This window comes from Mesoplodon bidens, assembly GCF_964165515.1.
Source record: "Mesoplodon bidens genome assembly, chromosome: 17".
Classification (NCBI taxonomy): domain Eukaryota; kingdom Metazoa; phylum Chordata; class Mammalia; order Artiodactyla; family Ziphiidae; genus Mesoplodon; species Mesoplodon bidens.
The window spans coordinates 15,344,366-15,366,859 of record NC_138174.1 but is presented as its reverse complement, the minus strand read 5'-3'; the positions used below and the strand labels follow the sequence as shown (position 1 = coordinate 15,366,859).

Below are 22,494 nucleotides of genomic sequence, written 5' to 3'. Positions count from 1 at the left end.
AAAAGAGGCACAAGACATAGAGGGAGTCTTCTTACTTGCAGTCTTGAGTGTCAGGTACTGGCAGCCAGACTCTCGGGAAACTGTCAGATTGCCTGTGTATGAGACTGTCCTGGAGTGGGTGTGGGGAAGATGAAAGCCGTCTGGAGCAAGGAGAATAATAATAAATTGTATCAGCTACCATGTGAGGCTGATAACCCAAATCCAGACCCATGTTCACCTCAGATGGAGCCCCTGACTCAGGCCTGTAGTTACTTGACCCTGTGTGAGGGGCAGGAAAGACGAGCATGCTTCCTATGGAGCACAGACGTGGTCAGGGAGTTAGATTGGTCAAGAAAGTTGGGTACCTACAACCTGAAGTTGAATTTGAAATAAATTCCACCCCAAAAGGTTGTTACACATTGGATGAGATTCAGTAGTAAAGAACTGTAGTTCAATCTTGAGTCATTACCTTTTTGACAAGTGTAAGATATTCATTACAAATACATAAAGCCTCATTTCTGGGGAAAATGACCTACCAGGTTTCAAGCAATCGATTTACATGTCAGTTTTTAAAGGGTCATCTACTTTTATAAGTGAAAGCATTAATTGAAACTAATTTGAACCAGAAAGTTTAACTGAGAAAATTATAGGGTGTCTGACTCTGTGCCTTTTTAATCCTTTAGCACTGCTTTGAGTGAATTGACAACAGGAAGACCTGATGGACCCACCACTGATACGTGAGATAGAAATAAAGATAGAGAGATGTCAACAAAAAATATATATGTATAGAAATGCAGAGAGGGAGAGCATGCGAGAGTGAGAGAGGAAAGGGGAGAGAGGTTGATTCTCTTTGGGAGGTTCATTTTTAGGAGTATTGGTGACATAACAGAGTGTCTTTGACATTGTTTCTAAATCTTTTTAGTGTAGCCTATGTAAGTATGTTTCTTTCTTTCTTTCTTTTGTATCTAGTTGGATAAAACAGAAACAGGTCATAAGAGGGATGCTTCTTACTCATCTGTTTATCACTCTTAGATGCAGCCGAAACCCCTAGGGAAACCATCCAAATGCTTGTGTATGAGGCTGTACTAAAATGGGCCAAGAAAGGAGAGAAACTTATTTTGCAAGGAGAAAGTTGTACTCGTGAAGGGGTTCAGGAGTCAAGAAATGTCTATAAACTTGATTCATGACTTCCCCCCGCCCCACCCAGGACGAAGATTTTCATTACAAATGTATAAAGCCTCACTTACAGGGGAAAATGAAATACCAGGTTTTAAATAACTGATTAGAATGTTATTTTTAGGACAACTAGGTTATAAACTGCAGAGTAATTATAGCTAAATTGCATTTAAAAACAAATCTATAAGACGCATGGAGTCTCACTATGTCCATTTTAATCCGTTAGCCCTGACTCATGTGACTTGAGAGGCAGAGGTGAAAGGTGAGATATAAATAGAGAGAGAGGGGAAAAGGGGAGGATATTGAGATTTGTGAAATCCAATTAGTTATGGAGTCCTTGTCTCAGGCAGTTATTTGAAACCTATTCAAGGAGGAAACAAGATATCCATAATATGTGAAACGTAGGTGGTGCAGGGACCCAGGTTGCAAATAACTAATTGACATATAATTTTTTTAGAGTTCAACCAGTTCATAAGTTCTAGAGCAAGTGTATCCAATTTCAGCCAAAAAAAGTGAAGTCGTTTCGTGCTATGTACATTTTTAATCCTTCACAATGACCCAAATAAGTTGACATCAAAGGTCTTTGACTACTTTGATATATCTTGCCTTTTAATTATGGTGCCTTCCAAGGCTGCTGATATAATTTACTTGCATCAGTGCTATCTATGTATTATGAATCTCTATCTTTATAGAAAGAGTGAGACAGAAAGAGAGGAGCAGACACGGAGACAAGAGACATAGGGAGAAACAGAGAGGGAAAGATTTGCAAAATTCAGTCTTGGAAGTATCCATAGGAATACAGAGTTTTCTAGACAATGATTCTAAATTTCTTTCTGTAAGATTGGGTCATCCAGTGAGCTAAGTCGTGGTTCCTTTAGATTTAAGGAATTCTTTTTCTTCAAATAAGTTTTTCACATCACTGTTCCATGTAGCAAATCTAATGATTTATTCTTGCATTTGTTGGCGGTTAAAGTATGATGGGACTGCTGTCCAAGATCGATGATGGTGAAGAAGACAGTGACTCTCTCAATTCACATTAGTAAGTCAGTTTGAAGTTTGGAGGGAGGGAGCTGTTGATGGATTTCTTATCTTTTAGAAGATGGGGCTCATGCTGAGGTGAAAAAAAGAGAGCTATGGAAAGATAGCAAAATGTTGGGGAGGGAGGGTATACAATGATTCTGTTTGAATTTGCATATAAGTACCATACTTGAAAAAATATTTCCACATATTCACAAGTAAATGTTCTTCTAGTTTGAAACTGTGAAAATATCCTTAGTAGAGACTGATTTTATTACAAAGTTTCTTTCTAAACAGAGGATTGCCAAATGCTACTTGCTCTTCGCTTGTGTTCCTTTCTCATTTTTCTTGGATATGTTCTGATTCCTAGTTTTGTTGATTTTGTCTATGAGCAAATGGGACTGAGAGCCAAAGCAAACATGTTTTGCTGATTAAAGTCCGCTTAATGTCCATTGGGATTTTATGGATTTTGACTTGCTCCTGAGTAATCTCATGAGAGTACTTCCTGTTGCACTGATCTGAAGGCATTTTTACCTGTACTCAATGACAAGGACACGATACCTTCTTAAAATCACACACGTCTGACTCTCCCTCCCCCAAACTACTGTGTATAAAATAAGCATCAAGGATCTATTGTACAGCACAGGGAAATATAGCCGTTATTGTGTAATAACTTTAAATAGAATATAATCTATACAATTATTGAATGACTATGTTGTACACCCAAAACTAACATAATCTTGTAAATTAATTGTACTTCCAAAAAAAGCCCATGTGTCTGGACTGCAGAATTATTCCTGCAATTTTTCTTCTGCTACTCTCTTGGCCAGTTACTTAAGCATTCACCGACTTGAATTAATGTTGGGGAGTGAGTATTGCTAAAGAGGCATTGAATTGGTTACTGTTGTAATCTGTTGGTGTCTAGACAAAAACAACGTGAAAACTAAAGGGGCGACTAATGAATACAAATAGTTCTTCAAATTACCCATGAATTTCCATTTTCTGTTTTTTTATCATGGGCCATCAATGAAGAGTTCACTCTGCTACTTAATTAAATGATATGTCTGCATATTAACTATATATTTTCTGCAATGAGGCTGCCCAGGGCAGGGGCAAAATTTGAATAGACTGAGCAAGGCAAGCATTTCCTTCTTCTTACAAACAAAAAGTGTTAGTTTAGTTTTGTTTTTTAAATTACAAATGCTTATGGTATAGATTTGGGTGGCATTTGCAATACTCCCTGTGTGAGAGACACTGGTGTTTCAGACCAGGGGATGGTATTAGATTTGGAGTAAGACCTGGAATCAGTGCTTGGCTTTGGCATCTAATACACACTGGACACTTGGCAAAATACTAAACTACTTTAAATTTTAGGTCTTTTATCTGTAAACTGGTAATAATGCTATCTACAATATCTATCTACTGGGTGCTAGGTGTAGTATAATAAAAAACTAAAACTAAATGTGGAGTAATATGTACACACATATTATTCAGTGTGATTTTAAAACTCCAAAGCACCGTAAATAAATTTTATACTAAAAACCAAAACTAAAGCAACAAAATTTCACTATTAGGAAAATCAGAAAATATAAGCAATAAAACCTCCCATGAAGAGGCATTCCTAATGTTTAATAGATGCCCTTCAAGGTTCTTTAGGCTTATACATTTTTTGTTTATGGATATGGTATCATACATTGTTTTAAAAATAACCTTATTACTTAGTGACATATCATGACTATATTTCCATGCATTTACATTTGCATTTACAACATTATATATTTTTCAATTTCAGATTTTTTATTGCTGCCTGAAGTTCTGCCTATATTTGACTTTATTGATTTTTAAATTTGCCACATTCCTTTTGACAGCTGTATAATATTTCATGGTACAGATGTTTAAATTGTCATTCATTTAAATTGTCAGATACTTCTGGACATTTAAGCTGTGACTTATTACAAAAAATGATGAATAACTTTGAGACCAAACCTCTGTATATTTTATTTCTTTATAATACAAATTCTTGGAGGTGGAAATTCTGTGTCAAAAGGAACGTTTGTGAGGCTATTGATTTTGCTACTTTCCACACCAAGATGCAGTGTGCATTTCTTCCCCGTTCACGCTAGCCATCGCTCATCTTTTCAATGTTAGTTAATATGTTTGTTCGAATGCACATTTGACATTGTTTTTGTTTCTACTTTTTTCATAGAACTTGTATTTCATTGTTTTCAAACTACCTTTGCCCGTTTAAAATTGGGGTATTTATCACTGCCATTGGATAGAAAAGTTAAATATATCCTTTTTATATCATAGATAGGGCAAGTATTTTTTCCCAGGTTGCCTAGCTTTTCACTATATAGAAGCTTATAATCCTCATACAGTTGAGTACCTCTGTCCTTTTCTTTATGATTGATGCCTTTAGTGTCAGAAAGTCTTTCTCTACCTAAGATTTTACTATATTCACCGAAATTCATCTATGTTTTGAATTTATTTTCTACATTGAAAGAAAACATCTGCCCAGGATTTATTTTGTATTAAGGTATAAAATGTAGGCGTCTACTTTTCTGCCAGGTGACTCCTTAGTTTTCCCAGCATCAAAGTTGCATCCCCCTCCATTGTCCTTACCCTAATTTAATGATCCTTATTGCATTTATCACCTTCTAACTTACTACCTTATTTACTTATTTATTATATTTATTGTCTGCATGAGACAGAATTTAAACATCATGATGGAAGAAAATTTTGTTCATTTTTTTAACTGCTGTATCTCCAGTGCCTCAAACAGTGCCATGGCACATAGTAGGCACTCAGTGAGTTTGGTTGAATGAATGAACCCATTATTGAAAACATTTATATCTTGTTCAAAGATTTTTAAATCCATCTCTATCATGTTATGAATCTTTATATGCTGGGTCTTTCCAGAATCTTATTTTATTTAATCATTTTTCTAGCCTTCTGATTTCAGCATGCTTTTCACACATGATGATATAATTTATAGTGAACTAAAACATTTTTTAAAAACATAAGTTCCATCCTTTTCCTCTTCCCCTTTTGTTTTTGTAGTCTGAAATTACCTGTTTTTGTTTAGTGAGTTTGTTACCAAACTGTAGATAGCTATAGTTATTTTTGTGCTTTCTTTTTTTGTCTCCCTTTAACCTTTATACTCTAATAAAGTATTTAAAAATCTATCTTGGTAAAGAGTGGCGATTTTCTGGTTCTATTTATCACCTTGCTGAAAGTTTTGTGTATTTTTGTCATTTTGTTTCTGATAGAAGAGTTCCTTTCAACATGTCTTGTAAGGCAGGTCTAGTGTTGATGAACTCCAGCTTCTCTTTGTCTGGGAAAGCATTTATTTCTCCTTCCTATCTGAATGATAACTGTGTTATATAGAGTGTTCTTGGGTGACAGTTTTTATCTTTCAGTATTTTGAGAATGTCATTCCACTCCCTCTTGGCCTGTAGGGTTTCTGCTGAGAAATCTGCTGATAGCCTAGTAGTGGGGGTTCCCTGGTAGGTTACCATCCTTTTTGCCCTGGCTGATTTTAAAATTCTTTTGTCATTCACTTTTAACAGTTTTAATATTATTTGTCTTGGAGAAGGTCTTTTGCATTGAGGTAATTAGGTGTTCTCTTAGCTTAATGGACTTGTAACTCCAGTTCCTTCCCCAAGTTTGGGATGTTCCCAGCTATTGTTTCTTTAAATAAACTCTCTGCTCCCTTTTCCCTCTCTTCTCCTTCTGGGAGATGCACTATCCTAATGTTGTCCTTCCTGAAAGAGATAACTCTCTCAGGATTTCTTCCTTTTAAAAACCTTATTTCTCTTTCCTCTTCTACTTGTATCATTTTTAGATTGCTGTATTCCAGCTTGCTAATTCTCTCTTCCATATTGTCTGCTCTGTTTCCAGTGCTTCTAATGTGTGTTCTTTATCTCATTTATTGAGTTCTTCAGCTCCAGAGTTTCTTTTTGGTTCCTTTTTATTTATTTATTTATTTATTTAAATGATTTTTTATTGACGTATAGTTGATTTACAATGTTGTGTTAGTTTCTGCTGTACAGCAAAGTGCATCAGTTATACCTATACATATATATCCACTCTACTGAGTAGAGTTCCCTGTACTACACAGTAGGTTCTTATTAGTTATCTATTTTATATATAGTAGTGTGTATATGTCAGTCCCAATCTCCCTTTTAGAGTTTCAGTCTCTTTGGTAAAATATTCTTTCTGTTCATTCATTTTTATTCCTGAGCTCATTCAACTACCTTTCTGAGTTTTCTTATATCTCATTGAGTTCATGGGCTGTGCCACTGCAGGTGGGGGAGTGGCAGTGAGGTTGTGGTCACCTCGGCAGCTGGAGGGACAGGATCCCAGGCCCCACTGTTGGTCAGTTACATGTAGCCATGGGTGCTGGTGTGGTCTGGAGCCTGTAGTCACGTGTGCTGCTTCCCCTGCTGCTACTGTGTTCTCTGAAGCTGTGGGCACAGCTGCTGTGGTCAGAGGGCCAGGATTGCAGGCACTGATTCCACTGTTCCCTCGTTCCATCTCTTCTAAGTGTTCCAATTCACCTGCCTTTAGATGTACAGGTGTGTGGAGTCCTCTGGCAAACTGTTGTGTTGGACAGTGGCACCTTTGCTGAGTTGTGGGTTTTATTGGTTGTAGATTGAAGGGGAGAGACTAAGGTAGTTTTTCACTGTCATGTTTCTGACATCACTGTGAATGTACCATATTTTCTTATCCATTCACCCATTGATGGGCATTTGGATTATTTCCAGTTTGGGCCTGTTATGAGTAATGTGGCTATGAACATTTACGTACAAGTTTTTTGTGTGGACACAACTTTCATTTATCTTTGGTTAGTGCCAAGGAATAGGGTTGCTGATACTTATGGTAAATTGTCTGTTTAATTGTATGAGAAATAGTTTCCAAAATGGCAGTCCCATTTCACATCTCTTCTTATCTTTAGGTTTTCATTTTCTTTCATCAAGTTTTGTAATTTTCAGCACACAGATCCTGCACATATTTTGTTACTTTATAAAAAAGGTATTTCATGGGTTTTGGTGCTAATATAAATGGTTCAGTTGCTTACATTTCTACTTTTCAATCATTCATTGCTAGTATATCGAAATATAGTTGAATTTTGTATATTGACCTTTTATACAATAACTGTTAAACTCACTTATTCTGTTAGCTTTTTTGTAGATTCCTTGGGATTTTCTAGGTAGGCAAGCATCTCCTCTACAAATAGTGAGAGTTTTATTTCTTCCTTTTCAACCTATAGGCCTTTTATTTCCATTTCTTGCTTTATTACATTGACTCCAATATAATTTTGAGTGGAAGAAGTGTGAACTGACATCCTAGATTCCTAATCATTGGAAGAAAACATTCAGTCTCACCATTAAGATTGATATCAGCCATAGGTTTTTTTGTTTGTTTGTTTGTTTGTTTGTTTTGGGGGGCATAAATGCCCCTTGTCAGGTTTCACTGAAAGCTTTTATCATAAATATATAAATTTATATGATAAATTTATCATATAAATTTATATGATAAATTTATATGAAATTTATCATAAATGGATGTTAAATTTTGTTTACAGATTTTTTTACCTCTATTGAGATGATCATATGTTGTATTTTCCTTAGTTTATTGACATGGCGAATTACATTATTTTTAGAATGTTGACCCATCCTTGAATTCCTGGAACAAACACCAAGTGGTCATGAATTTAAAATATATATATACTGCTGGATTCAATTTATTAATGGTTTGTTAAGGAGTTTTGTATCTATATTTATGAGGGATATTGGTAATTTTCTTGTCAGGTAATGTCTTGACTGGTTTTGGTATCAGGGTAATGCTAATCTCCTAAACTGAGTTTGGAAGCAGTCCCTATTCTTCTGTTTTATGGAAGAGTTTGTTTCGATTTGTATCTTCCTTAAAGAATTAAGTAGAATTCTCCAGTGAAGTCACTTGGGCTTGGACTTTTTTGTTGTTGTTGGAAAGTTTTCAACTACAAGTTCAATTTCTCTACAAGATATATTACCTTTTAAACTATTCAGGTTATCTATTTTTTCTTGAGCACATTTTAGTAGCTTGTGTCTTGCAAACAATATCTCCACTTAATCTAAGTTGTCATATGTGGCACCTTTAAAATTTCTGTAGTGATAACATGCAATTAAATATCTTGTATAGTACTCTCCCACTTCACTGGTTTTATTAAAATCATGGTCAGAAAATGTAGTCTGAATAATTTTTATATTTTAGAGTACCATTAAAGTTTTTTATCTTCTTGTAGGATAAATTTCTTTTAAAATTTCATAGAAATGCTTTAAATATGTTTTATCTGCACAATAGAAACTATATATATATAGTTTTTAAATATATATATATATATATGTAAATGGATAGCGTTTGACCAGGGACACTCAGATCTTATCCTTGCTACCAACAGCCCACTCCAAAGGGAAGTATATCCCTGAGGACCAAGCCGGGCAAAGGACACTCCTAGGTACTTTGGAGGCTCCTCTCTAAGTCCCAGTAAAGAATCCTAATGAGCTAACTTAGGTTGGACTCAGATCTAAAGCCTGACTCTGCTCTCTTCAACCTGAGTTTAATCTAGGAATATAGCCTTGTCTGTTGCGGATAGTTTGGTGGTGCGGGGGGACCCAGAGCCCTGGAGTGAGAGTAGGAAAACCAAAGAATCATCCCAGTGCCTTTAATACTTTGAGTATGACCACATGCCCACCTCCACCATCTGTGCAGAGAAATAAGTGTCCAGTGGGAAAGATAGGACCTGCCCCCAATGCAGATCCCACCCCTGTTGAACACGGTCTTAATAGTATCTTATAGAGTCTACCTTCTATCAGGATAAAATAAGTCTTGGTCATAGTTAATATTTTTGCTTTGAATTCAACTTTGATAGTAATATTACAACTTTTCATGTTTTGAGATTTAACATTTGCATCTGATATCTTTGTCCATCTCTATTTTGAAACTCATTTTAATTTAGTTTTTGTCCTTATATACAGCGTATAGTGCATTTAGTTTTTAAACTTATCTAAAAGTATTTGTCAGTATTTGATACGAGAGCAATGTGTTGGTATTTATTATCATTTCAGGTATGTTTGGTGTTATTTGCTATCATTTTACTTTGTTTTCTGTATTAAACACTTCCTTGATATTTGTTCTTTAATTTTTTTTAACATTATGCTATTAGTTGATTTGTTTTTATTCAAGTTTTAATAATATGAAAGTTATAAACCTATTTTTAGAAAACATAATTGTACCTTTGTTTCTCCATCAATATCCAGTTTAAAACTGGACTTGTACCTGGGAAGATAGAAATGCAACATGCTTTTACTTCTGTCTTCTGAGAAACCTAAATTAATGTGGAAAAACCCTGCAAATTTAAATCCATACTATTATCGAGAAGTTTGTTATTTATCTTGGCTTTTAGAATCATCTGTTTACATTTCCACGTGCTACATTAAGAATGATTATTTGGACTTAGTTCTGAATTTGTATGATTTTATTTCTTGACACCTTTTCTCTATAAGGCATCTTCCTTATTCTTGCCTTCTTCATTTTTTATTCCTTGCTCAGTTGGCTCTAGCATTTCTCTGAGTAATCATTTTTAGGAACGTTACATGGTTGCACTGGGTGTTGGAGAGTGTATGTCTGTTGCTCCCAAATATGAATAGCACTTTTTCTAAATGTATAATTACTGAGTTACAGTCCTTTGCCAGCAAACTCCACACACATTGTTTGAAGCGGCATTCATATAGCACACTCTTTTTTTTTTTTTTTTTTTTTAATCTCAACTCTACATTTACTTGTGTGCGGGGGGGGTAGTTTTGGGAGGCACTGAAAGTGATAGTAGAGCCTGAAGCCACCCCAAGCCATCCTTTTGTGGCCCGATGATTCTGTCGGGCATGGTTCTGTAAATTCGCTTTGTCACGTAAGCTCTGACTTGTTGTACCATTTCTTTGCCACCCAGAGACCTGATAGTCAGTCTGGGATCGGAAAGGGCTTGTATGAAGAGAATGGCAACCTCCGGGGAGGTTCGCCTCTCTTGGCCCATCAGTTCCCCATCCACATCGACCTTTTCTCGCTAGGCCTGGGCAGAGGTAGTGGGTGCAGATGGAGCAGGGAGAAATTGGAGGGGGTGGGGAGATCTTATAGCTCAGCTTAGCCCAGCAGTATCCATCTGTGGCCCGTTGCATCGGGCAGTGCCCCAGTTCTATTGGGCATATATCCTCCCTCTTCTCCAGTCTTGGGCGCACAGTCTGTGAGCATTGCTTTGGGATTGAATCCCACTTGGGGTGGAATTTGGGTCACGTGTTGGAGGCTTCAGCAGGGCAAGAAATTGCTCCTCAATGACTACCTTGTCTCCAGCCCTAGGGTAAAATGAGGCACAACTGCTGGCGCTCTAAAACCGTCTCCTCCTCCTACTAACGGAAGGAGCCCAGCCTCCGGTGTGTTTCCCCTTTGAAATGTATCTTACTAACATTCCTCACCCCCAAAGTGCACTTCCCTCCCCAGCTGTGAGTCTCATTAATGTTTAACTGTCTTATTCATGGGGTGACTTGTTTCAAGAAATGAATATTGCAAGACAAGAGCTTCCCTGAAGTCCCTTATTCTATTGCTGTAGAACAGGTCTGGCCATAGTGTGATGACTTGCCCAGGATCCCACAGCTCACTCATGGGAGAGCTGGAACACACATCTCTTCTACCATTCCCTTCTGTCTCCATGCTTTGTTGCTTTAGTTGATGACCCCAAGCCTAATCTTATCATTAAGTTGGGATTAGAGCTTTACAGTCAAGGGAAAGTTTAGTGTTTTTTTTTCACATATATTCTACATAGGAAAGAAAAGAATCAGGTGACATTTTTACAGTTATTAGTAAAAAGCATTTTGTTAGGCAACTTCTGGAGACTTTAAAAAGTATATTTATAAAGGCCTTTGTTGGTTAAATTCATACTATATGTTAGGAAAAATCTGATACACCTGAAAGCTCTGAAATCTTATTTTTACTTCTCATTGCAGCAGCAGGATTAAGAGAATTGTGTACTTGATTGTATCATCCTTCCCTTTCAGGTATGTGAGACTCTAGAAAAGGAGGTAATTAAGTATGTATTACATTTAATATCAATATTTTTTAATGGCAGAGGATCTGGGAGGGGAAAAAAAAGCATTTCCACTGTCAGTATGTCGCTAAATAACCTTTGTGCCCGATTTAATGCAATCTAATTTATCTTGGAATTTTAATTGAAGCTGAACATTAAGAATTGCAAAGAAATGGCATGTACGGAGTCTAATAGCAACATATTAACATGGTTTTTTCTACCTGTCAAAGTAAAAATAATGAAACATGCATTTCAAAATTCTATAGTTATAAGGAAAGTGTTTTAGTAAATACCTTATTCACCTAGAATTACTCCTTAATTCTGGAAACATTTTACTTAGATCTTTCTTCTCTACATGATAGTAAGATTTCATACTATGTTACAGATTCACACAATGTACTTGCTTCCTTTTAAATTGATAATATTTTAATTTGCATTGCAATTGTGAAAAAGTGCTTTAAGATTAATTTATCTTCATAGATTATACAAATAGTACAATCAACTTCTAGAGAATATGTTTAGCATATATAGGAAAAAGGCTTAGGAGTTACTTTAGAGTTCAATTATGTATGTATTCATTGCATTGAATTCCTTCTTACGTGCCCAGAACTGTGCCAGAACCATCCATTGATATGTAATCTTATATTTGTTGATAATCTCACTGATAAGAAGCCTTACAGGTCAAAGAAGTCTTTTAAGGGCTTATGTTAGTCATGCTTTCACTTGGTTTTTATTACTCAATTCTTTAAAAATATCAAGATGAATGAGGTTTACTTTATTGTGGGAAATTGGTAGAAGACCCTTCAAAATTCTTAAATTTTAAGAAGAGTTTACAAGTGGAAACATGTCATTTTAATGTAGTTTGCCTATTCTGTCTTGGAGTGTTGGTCTGGTGTGTCTTAATATAGAAGGGCATGATATCATGAAGTGGTTTAGTGGGAAATTTCTTTCCCTAACAACTGCTTCTATTGGGTGAAAGCAGAGTGATTTATGTTGAGATTCTAAGAGCAGTTCTCCCTACCACTGAACGGTTTAACCCAAAATAATGATATTTTGATATCGGATCATGGGGCTGAAGTTAGTCTACCTATAGTTGTGAAAACCACTTTATCCTTATTTGGTTTATTTATTTGTTTGTTGCAGAATACTTGGAATTGTGCTGACCTTTGTGGATGTGTCCGTCATCATTACAGACATTCTTATCTCTGATAGCACGATATATATTCCTTTGGAGTATCGTGCGGTTTCTTTAGCTATGGCTTTATTTTTTTTCATGGACGTTTTTCTTCGAGTGCTTATAGAAGGGTAAGTTTGATTAATTTTTTAAAAGCACATAGAGCTATTTTGTACTGCTATGAGAAGCATCTCAAGTAATGACCAGGTCAACCCAACTAAATATGCCCCTCTTTATCAAAATAATTCTCCTTGAAGGCATCCTCCACAAGAGAAACAACAATCCAAATCCCAATTTCTATCAGACTGAGCTTTAATATTACTCTTGCAACTGGCACTCTAGTCTGCAAACCATGCATTCTAGATGGTTCCTTCAACAGGTACAGCTTAAAGGGTTTGCAAAATGGGGCCAGGCAGCTAATATGTCTACATGCACATTATTTAGAGGAATGTGTATGTGAAGTATAACTATTGATATTTTTATTGAGTTCAATGTAAATAAAAGCTGACAGTATATTAAGTACTAGAGAATAGATCATGAGCAAACCCTACCTCATTTAAAATAAAAATTTGTGGTACTTCCCTGGCGGTCCAGTGGTTAGGACTCCATGCTTCCGCTGCAGGGGGCATGGGTTCGACCCCTGGTCGGGAAACTAGGATCCTGCAAGCTGCACGGCCAAAAAAAAATTTTTTTAATGAGACATTTAAAACTAAATGAACAAAAACTTGTGTTAAGCTCTATGGGAGAGCGAGTCAGGGACTAAAGTCCCCAGCCTCACTTCATCCAGAGCATTTTGGAACATGCTTGTCTCCTTTCTGCCTGAATTTCTGTCCTCGTGCCTCTGAGCTGAGGACAGTTGCCCACTCCCAGGTTACTCAGAGCCTAAAGGAGCTATCCCAGGACTAGAAGATTTCCCTGGAGCCCCAGTGCCCATGGCTGAAGGAGCTAGTGTTGAGGAGGAGGTGCCAGGGCTGAAAGTTCAGCTTTGCACAGAGGAGGCCACACCAGCTCACTGGGATTCCACTGTGGGTGCAAAGCCAGGTGATGAGTTTGCAGGCCAAAGTAGTGGACCCGTCTTCCTCTCACAAGCTCCTTTCATGCACTTCTCACAGCCCGTTTCTCTAGGGCTGTGACATGTTCAGCTTCCATTGTCCGATAGCATCGCTCACCATCCCATCTCTCTCTCCCCGCTGTGTCCAGGCAATGCTTGACTCTTGTTCAATGGTTTGGTTATATCTCTTACTATACTTATGGCTCTACTTGCCATATTGATGTTTTTGTCCTATATAAGTATAAAATGAGTATGAATATTTTTTTTCCTTAATCTAGTCTAGTAAATGCACTTTAAGTCATTCATCAACGCTGAATTCCTTTTAAAAAACTATTTATTTATTTTGGCTGCGCTGGTTCTTAGTTGCAGCATGCAGACTCTTAGTTGCGGCATGCGCATGGGATCTAGTTCCCTGACCAGGGATCTAACCTGGGCTGCCTGCATTGGGAGCGCAGAGTCTTACCCACTGGACCACCAGGGAAATCCCAAACCGGAAATCTTAAGGGTGCTTTTAAAATATCCCTACCTCTTCTTTGGGGAAGCATAAACTTATATCCTTTTTGTTTTTTGTTACAGGGGACGACAGTATTTTTCCGATATGTTGAACTCCTTAGATGCTTCCATTACTGTGGTGACTCTACTGGTCAAAATTGCTTATATTTTCTATGACTTCAAGTTTCTTAAAGATTTCCCCATGTAAGAAACATATGCTTCCCTTCTCTTAAAGTTTTTCTTTCTTAAAAAGTATTTTCTGTGGCTTTCATTTTGTTTAATCTTTTTAACTCTGAATGTGCTAATTCTGTGCTAAATAAGCTGCTTGAAAATGAAACATTGAGTTAAATTTCTATCTGGAAACTAAAGGATGGTGGTGTTTAGGGACCAGTGAAGGGTGTCCACACTGAGTACCTTAGTTGAGTGAAGAAGATGACGCCCCCAAAGAAGAAACTGGGGACTTGCCTCTTGTACCTAACTTGAACTTCTCTACCTTTTGAAATTCCCACTAAATTCCCACTTGTGCTTCAACCACACATTTCTTACACGTGAAATTCCTGGGTTTTTCCTATAACCCAAGAGAGTACTGGTTTGAGTTGATGAAAAATTTGAGTGACTCCCAATGATGATTCTCTAAAAAGGCACAAATGGAAGAGAAAAACGAGGTGACACGGGTAGAAACACAGAGGTGGAATGTTTGCAGGACAGTTAACATGACGGAAGCTGAGGCAGAGTTAGAACTGTTAGGGGTCAAAGCAACATGTGTATGAGCCACCGATGGCTTTTCTCTTTCTCCTCCTCTTTCTACTGGGGCAGTGAGAAAAAGAAGAGCAAAAGTGTTCTAGGATGTAGCTGTTGGGTGGCTCACTAGGCTTATTCCTTAGTCAGATAGCTTGCCCTTCCTGCACTCCAGCTTCTCAGGACTTTCCCTCAGGTCCCAACAAAACTTGATGTGATAAGCTTTTGGAGTTTTTGAAAAGAACCCAAACCAGTGTGGTCTTCAGACAGGCAACCTCAGCATCACGGAAGAGCTTGTCAGAAATACCAGAAGACAAACACCTCAGGGCCCACTCTAGACCTACTGAATCAGTATGCACACTCAAGCTAGAGAAGCACTAGCCCAGACCATCAGTTCTTTGCCATCGTGTTTCTTCCTGATGGTAGGAGACACACTTGGGAAGTAACTCATCTGCTATCTGCCTGATGTGTGTTCACAGCTCTAGTGAACCCCTGTTACGCATGGGAGTAACAGAGGGGAATAAGAATTCTGTTTGGATGGGAAAAAGACTGAAAAATGCTTGTCTTAAACCACAGAAGTTAAACCCACAAATTCTGAGAGTCTACCATATGACTTTTTCTTTAAATCAGAGTTTCTCAACACCAGCACTACTGGTATTTTGGACAGATACATTTTTAGTAAGGGAGCTGTCCTGTGCGTCGGTACCGAGCAGCATCCCTGCCCTCTAACCACTAGATGCAAGTAGCAGCCCCTCACAGGCAGTTGTGACAGCCAAAAATGTCTCTGAACATTGCCAAATATGCCCAGGGTGGGTGGGGTGGGTGGGAGGCTTGGGCCAGGGGGTCGTGTGCCAAATTTTGCCCCTGGTTAAGAGCCACTGCTCTAAACTTAGTCCATACTGACAAGATCCTCTGTTTCTAAAGCAAAAATGAATCTTTATTGTTAGATTGAGAATTGTTTTACTACCTCTACGACTTTTCACTCAGACAAGAGCTTTTCATCTGGCTCAGCAAAACAGACATCTTGCAATGCTGACCAGGAGGAGGGTAAGTGGGCAAAATATGTTTATGATTCAGAAAAAATGTTTGTGCTTCAGGAAATACTGGCAATATTTTGTTCTTTTTTTATGTTGATTTATGTTTTACAAATGAATGATTGTTTTAAACCCTCAGGTTTCAGAAAACAAACGGCGATACAAGAAGGATGGATTTGACTTAGACCTCACTTACATTACTGGTTTGTGAAGTTTCTCTCTTTTTTTTTTTTTTTTTTTTTTTTTTTTCTTTTTGCGGTATGCGGGCCTCTCACTGTTGTGGCCTCTCCCGTTGCGGAGCACAGGCTCCGGACGCGCAGGCCCAGCGGCCATGGCTCACGGGCCCAGCCGCTCCGCGGCATATGGGATCCTCCCAGACCGGGGCACGAACCCGTATCCCCTGCATCGGCAGGCGGACTCTCAACCACTGCGCCACCAGGGAGGCCCTGAAGTTTCTCTCTTGATTTGCCTATATTAACATCACATTTTTCTTGTGTGTGAGTAGGTAATTATATGCTAATTTTGTTCTTTCCCTGTCTGAGGCATGTTCTTTCAAAGCATTTTTTATCCATGAAGACATATGCCACTCTGATAGTGTGACATATTTGGAGTTTAACCCTGCAAATGGAAAAATCTTAATTTTCATCTCAATTCAGGGCTACTTGCTTATAGTATAGGAAGTTAAATGGATTTTCAGCTGACTCCATTTGTTTGGTTTAGAATTTATTGAGTTCTAGTAGTTATCCTCGGTCCCAAGGATTTCAGAGAGACCTGTTCTCTCCCTAGAACGCTAGAGATGAAGTCATTGCTTTGTAGGTCTCGGGTTTCTGAGTCAGGGGAACACTGGAAAGCATCCTAGGAGTTCCCAACATTGCTCATTTTTCTTTGGTGTTTAAATAAGAAAGAAATTCCCACCACAGGGGGCCCTCCAGACTAAAGTCAACGCAAATCTGTTGCATAAGGCTGGAACCAGCTGAGACTTGGGAACACTGAATGTAATGGTCCAAATAGTGGATACTTTAATATCCAGTATTGGATATTAAAGTTGATTACCCTGAGGGTTCGTTAGCTTTTTTCCTGTCATTCTCAATCCTGAAAGTTCTCTTCTATGAAAACAGTCTGATTGTATGTAAGTCGAGTTCTCATATATTGTTTCCCATGTATAACATTTGTTAATAGTGACTGTTTTGACTTCCAGAGCGTATTATTGCCATGTCATTCCCATCTTCTGGAAAGCAGTCTTTCTATAGGAATCCCATTAAGGTAAGAGTTTTTATCTAACAAATGCTCACATTTCTCAGTAAACCTAGACTGTGGAATTGTAAGATAGTGTTGGCCCAGAGATGACAGTGTTCTCCTAAAAATTTACTCTTTCAGGTAAAACATTACCATGGATTGCTATCAATTAGCTTTCGCTGTGTGATGAATCACCCGCAAACTTAAATGACTTATAACAGCAAACCTTTACTTTGCTCGTGATAATGTGGTTTGTGAATTTGAGTTGGGCTTAACTGATCAGGGACACGCTTAACTAATTTCAGCAGAGCTAACTCCTGCATGTATGGGCAGCAACTGGGCATCTGAGGGTTGGCTAGTCTAAAATGGCCTTGCTGGATGGCTCCAAGTGATGTCTCATTCTGTAACAGGCTAGCTCAGGCTTGTTCACATAAGGCAGTGGCAAGGACCTCACTAGCATCAAGCGAAAGAATGCAGAGGCCCTGGCTCTCAACTAGTATAATGTGGCTTCTACCTTATTCTATTGGACAAGCAAACTACAAACCCAGTTCAGATTCAAGCAGACAACAGATGCCGTCTCTGGAAGGCAGGAATTGTGGTGAATTGTGGCTGTTTTTCATGGTCATAGGGAAGAAGATTGAGGATTCTTGAACTAAAATGTGTATTCTTAGATTGAGATCCTAAATTACAGTGGCTACATACTGCTTTAGGTTCTGTAGATTAAATAAAGTTCAAACATCAGGTGATGCTTACTATGAAATGCCAGTTAAAAGTCATTGTTTAAGAAGTTTGCATATGTGTGCGGGTGTGTATACATTAGTGCAATTTACAGTATGTGTTCTATCAGTAAAACTAATTATGTATATGTGTGTATGTCTATATATAAGTATGTGTATATATAATTATACTTTGAGGCATAAAAATTACTGTAAATTGTGCTAATCTCATGTATATCTTGATAAAATTATATATAGGTGTATATACAGCCAACACCCCTATCAAAATATAGAACATTTCTTGCTCTTTTTCAGTCAATACCCCAACACACTGGAGGTAATTACTCTTCTCACTTGTGTCACAACAGATTAGTTCTACTTTTTCTTGAATTTCACATAAATGGAATCATAGACTACATCTTCTGTAACCAGCTTTTTATGCTTAAAATGAATTCTGTGGGATTTATCTAATATTGTTGGGTGTACAGTAGTTCTTTCTAAATAATATTTATTGCTTCTAGAATACTGATTGAAAGCTCAAGCATTCAGTTTACTTACAGAAATTATACAATTATACATTGCTTCACAAAGGCAGCAAACACATTACACTTTAAAAAGTCTACTTTACAGAAAATTAAAAATTCTAAATAACAAAAGGTACATCTGAAGAAACAAGTATACATTTGGCAGCCAGTAATTTTGACAGGAAGTTGTACAGCTTGCATGACTTTAATCTGTGAATATGACCTTCAGTCATTTAGCTCAAGTTCATCATTAATTTATTTTTCCAGTATAATTGTGTTTCATACCATTGACATTTGCATACTCTAGAATATGTTAGAAAGAAATGTGTAGTATTCACAAATGTTCAGAAAAGCACGCAGAAGTTCTGTGAATCTGCCCAGTTCTTCTGAGATGGTCTCACATCAGCTTCCTAAGCATATTCAATCCTACAAAATAGTAAGCTAATGTTTGAACACAATTTCCAAGATAAAGCACATTTTCTCACCAATAGTGAAGTCTTTTTCTCAAGCACCACAAAAGTATACAAAAGAATTTGAGTTTGAACAGATCTCTCAGAACGTGTTTAACCTGATATTTCAACAGACTTAAAATTTCCATGGTTTCACAAGGACCAGATTTTTAATTACTTAGAGGAGAAAGAAACGGCCTTGAAAGATGTGGACTCGATCATTACCAATAGAAAAAGTATCCAATGCATGTCTTACAGAAACAGAAAAATAGAATATTGCCCCTCTGAGAATAATGTGTATATAATTATATGTAATATACATTATATATACTATAGAGCATATGTAAGATAATGTATAGTTGTACATGTAATTATATAATATATAATACATTTCCCTCTTAAAATAGTGTATATTTAAATAAAATGTATATGATAGTATATATTAAATATATATTAATATATAATGTGTAATATATAAAATTAGTATATAGTAAATGTAATATATATCATGTTATATATAACTGCATATAAATTTTATATAGTATAACTATATATTATTCTATTTATAAATATATATTACATATATATCTTATCTCTTATAGAAACAGAAAAATATAACATTTCCCCCTTAGAATAATACATGTATACTTATATATAATATATATTATACAGAATAATATATAATTACATGTATAAATTATAAATTCTATGTATATGTCTTATATAACATGTAAATATATTATTCCATTTATAAATTTATAATATAAACTCATAGAAACAGAAAAATATACCATTTTCCTCTTTATAATAATATATTGTATTTATATATAATATGTTATATATAATTATCTAATGTATAAGTTGTATAACTATATATTACATATCATATAATTATATAACAATAATATATACGTATGCATATATTATGAATATATTAACATGTTAAATATATAATACTTAAGTATATAGATATGTAACTTATATAAATTCATAATTTATATATTATATAATTTATATTTTGTATGAATGATATGTAAATTACAATTTATATATCATTTATACAGTATATAAATCTGTTATATATATTATTTGTATATAATGTTATATATGTTATATTACTTTATTTTATATTATATGATATGTATTATGTTACATACATTATGTCATATAACATATATAACTATAAAATATGTTACATGTAAATATACATATATTATTCTAAGGGAGCAAATTTTTAATTTGTTTCTGTAAAAGATGAACATATATGGAATTTATATTTATAAATATAAATAATATAACTACCATGAAACCCTTTAATTCATATGGTAAATGTTGAAACTATGACCAAAATATGAACACTGCCAGAGCTGTTAGAAAAAGACTAGAAGCCTTTTCACATATGTATAATCTAAGCATGATACTCTACAAAAAAAAAAAAATTGTAATTATTACCTTCCAGTTTGAAAACTTTAATTCTAAATTTAAAAAACATCTATACACAAGCCACTGATTTAACCAGATCCTCCCCCACCCCCCCAAAAAAGTGTTTAGTAAGCAGGACCCAGAGGAGCTGATATTCACAGCTCCTACAAGAACAACTCTTTCAGGGTTTATCCCATGAAGTACTTTATTTTACAACCTTCTTCTCGTGCAAAACTAAAGGTCCATTTGATTACACAGAAATTTCATACAGTGTAAAACTAGAACTGAATGTGAAATACTGCATGTAAGTATTTCTAAATAGTCTTGTTCCATCGGTTCATCAGTGACTTCTGTGGCTTTATAGTCATTTTCTGTGGAAGATTCTGAGAGAATCTCTCCAGTTCTACTGGAATTGGAGCCTCCTAGTTCTTCTGTTTCATGGCAGTCGGAATCCTACTTGCAGGGCCTCTGTTTTCACTGTCTTCAGAATGTAAATCTGTCTCATCCTGAGACAGATGAGATTCCTCTATTTGATTCTTTTCCATAGAATTCTCTTCATTTATAGTTAAGGCATCATCAGATTCTTTCTCTTGAATTTTTTTTTTCTGGAATCATTTCTGGTTTTTTTTTTTTTTTTTTTTTTTGCGGTACATGGGCCTCTCAGTGTTGTGGCCTCTCCCGTTGCGGAGCACAGGCTCCGGACACGCAGGCTCGGCGGCCGTGGCTCACGGGCCCAGCTGCTCCGCGGCATGTGGAATCTTCCCAGACCGGGACACGAACCCGCGTCCCCTGCATCGGCAGGCGGACTCTCAACCACTGCGCCACCAGGGAAGCCCCATTTCTGTCGTTCAAGACACTCTTCCTTTTCATCCTCTTCTCTTTGTCTTTCTTCTTCGATGAAGCTGGTTCTTCTCTTTCTTCTGTCATAACTGAAGAAGTGTGACTAGAAGTTGTTTGGTCATCTCTGACTTCACCTTCTTTGTCAAACTTGAGTTTTTTAACCCCATGTCCCTCAGCTCCCAGACCATATTCATTTGGATGTTTATTTTCTATATGGCTCACTGAGGAGCTCCTGATCCAGATGTCAGAGTCACTGTGATTTTTGTCGTCATCATGCTGTAAGTTTGTAAAGACTCTTTGCTCACTGTGCTCTGAGGCAAAAACCATTCCTTCCTTCCTCCCTCCCTTCTTTCCTTCCTTCCTTCCTTCCTTGTTCTCTCCCTTCCTCCCTCTCTCCCTCCCCACCCCATTCTCTCTCTCTCTTTTTTATTGTACAAGTTGCAGGAGTACAGCATTAAAATTCAACATCTGTATACACTACAAAGTGATCACCAGCACAAGTCTAGCTGCCGTCTGTCACCATACAGTTGACCCTCTACCTATTTCAGCCACACCCCAAACCCCTTCCCTTCTGGTAACCAGTAATCTGTTCTCTGTATCTATGTTTGGTTTTGTTCGCTTTTGTTTGTTCATTTGTTTTATTTTTTTAGATTTCACGTATGAGTGAAATTGTATGGTGTTTGTCTCTCTCTGCCTGACAATTTCACTTAGCATAATACTTTCAAGGTCCATCCATGTTGTTGCAAATGACAGGACTTCATTCTTTTATGGTTGAGTAGTATTCATTTCTGTGTGTGTGTGTGTGTGTGTGTGTGTGTGTGTGTGTGTGCGCGCGTGCGCGCATGCACGCGTATTTATCACATCTTTATTCATTCATCAGTGGACATTTGGGTTGTTTCCATATCTTGGCTGTTGTTAATAGTGCTGCATTGAATATAGGGGTGCATATATCTTTTGGAATTATAGTGTTTTTTGTGTTCTTTGGCTAAATACCCAGAAGTGGAATAGCTGGGATCATATGGCATTTCTAGTCTTAATTTTGGGGGTCATCTCCATGCTGTTTTCCATAGTGGCTGCTCCAATTCACAGTCCCACCAACAGTGTTTGAGGGTTCCCTTTTCTCCACATCCTCTCCAACATTTGTTATTTCTTACCTTTTTGATAATAGCCATTCTAATAAGCATGAAATGATATCTTATTGTGGTTTCGATGTGCATTTTTCCCTAATGATTAGTGATGCTGAAGATTTTTTGTTGTGCCCATTGGCCCTCTGTATATCTTCTTTGGAAATTTGTCTATTCAGGTCCTCTACCCATTTTTTAATTGGGTTGTTTTTTTGTTTTGAGGTTGTATAGTTCATATATTTTGGATATTAACCCCTTATTGGATATATAAATTGCAAATATTTTCACCCATTCACTAGGTTGCCTTTTCATTTTGATCATGGTTTTTATCACCGTGCAGAAGCTTTTTAGTTTGATGTAGTCCCATTTGTTTACATTGGCTTTTGTTTCCCTTGCCTTTGGAGTCA

General features: G+C 36.7%; 1 protein-coding gene across 1 annotated transcript in view; it reads left to right on the top strand.

Annotated features, from left to right (window-relative positions):
- Positions 1-22,494, top strand: part of LOC308605019 (phosphatidylinositol 3,4,5-trisphosphate 3-phosphatase TPTE2-like) — a gene marked incomplete at its 5' end in the record, with an annotated part of 71,075 nt that overhangs the window by 15,750 nt on the left and 32,831 nt on the right. Inside the window, 7 exons of the mRNA XM_081214688.1 lie at positions 2,129-2,194; positions 11,208-11,258; positions 12,431-12,592; positions 14,089-14,208; positions 15,690-15,789; positions 15,916-15,979; positions 16,975-17,039. Coding sequence (XP_081070814.1) covers positions 2,129-2,194; positions 11,208-11,258; positions 12,431-12,592; positions 14,089-14,208; positions 15,690-15,789; positions 15,916-15,979; positions 16,975-17,039 — 628 coding nt within the window. The remainder of the gene's footprint in view (positions 1-2,128; positions 2,195-11,207; positions 11,259-12,430; positions 12,593-14,088; positions 14,209-15,689; positions 15,790-15,915; positions 15,980-16,974; positions 17,040-22,494) is intronic.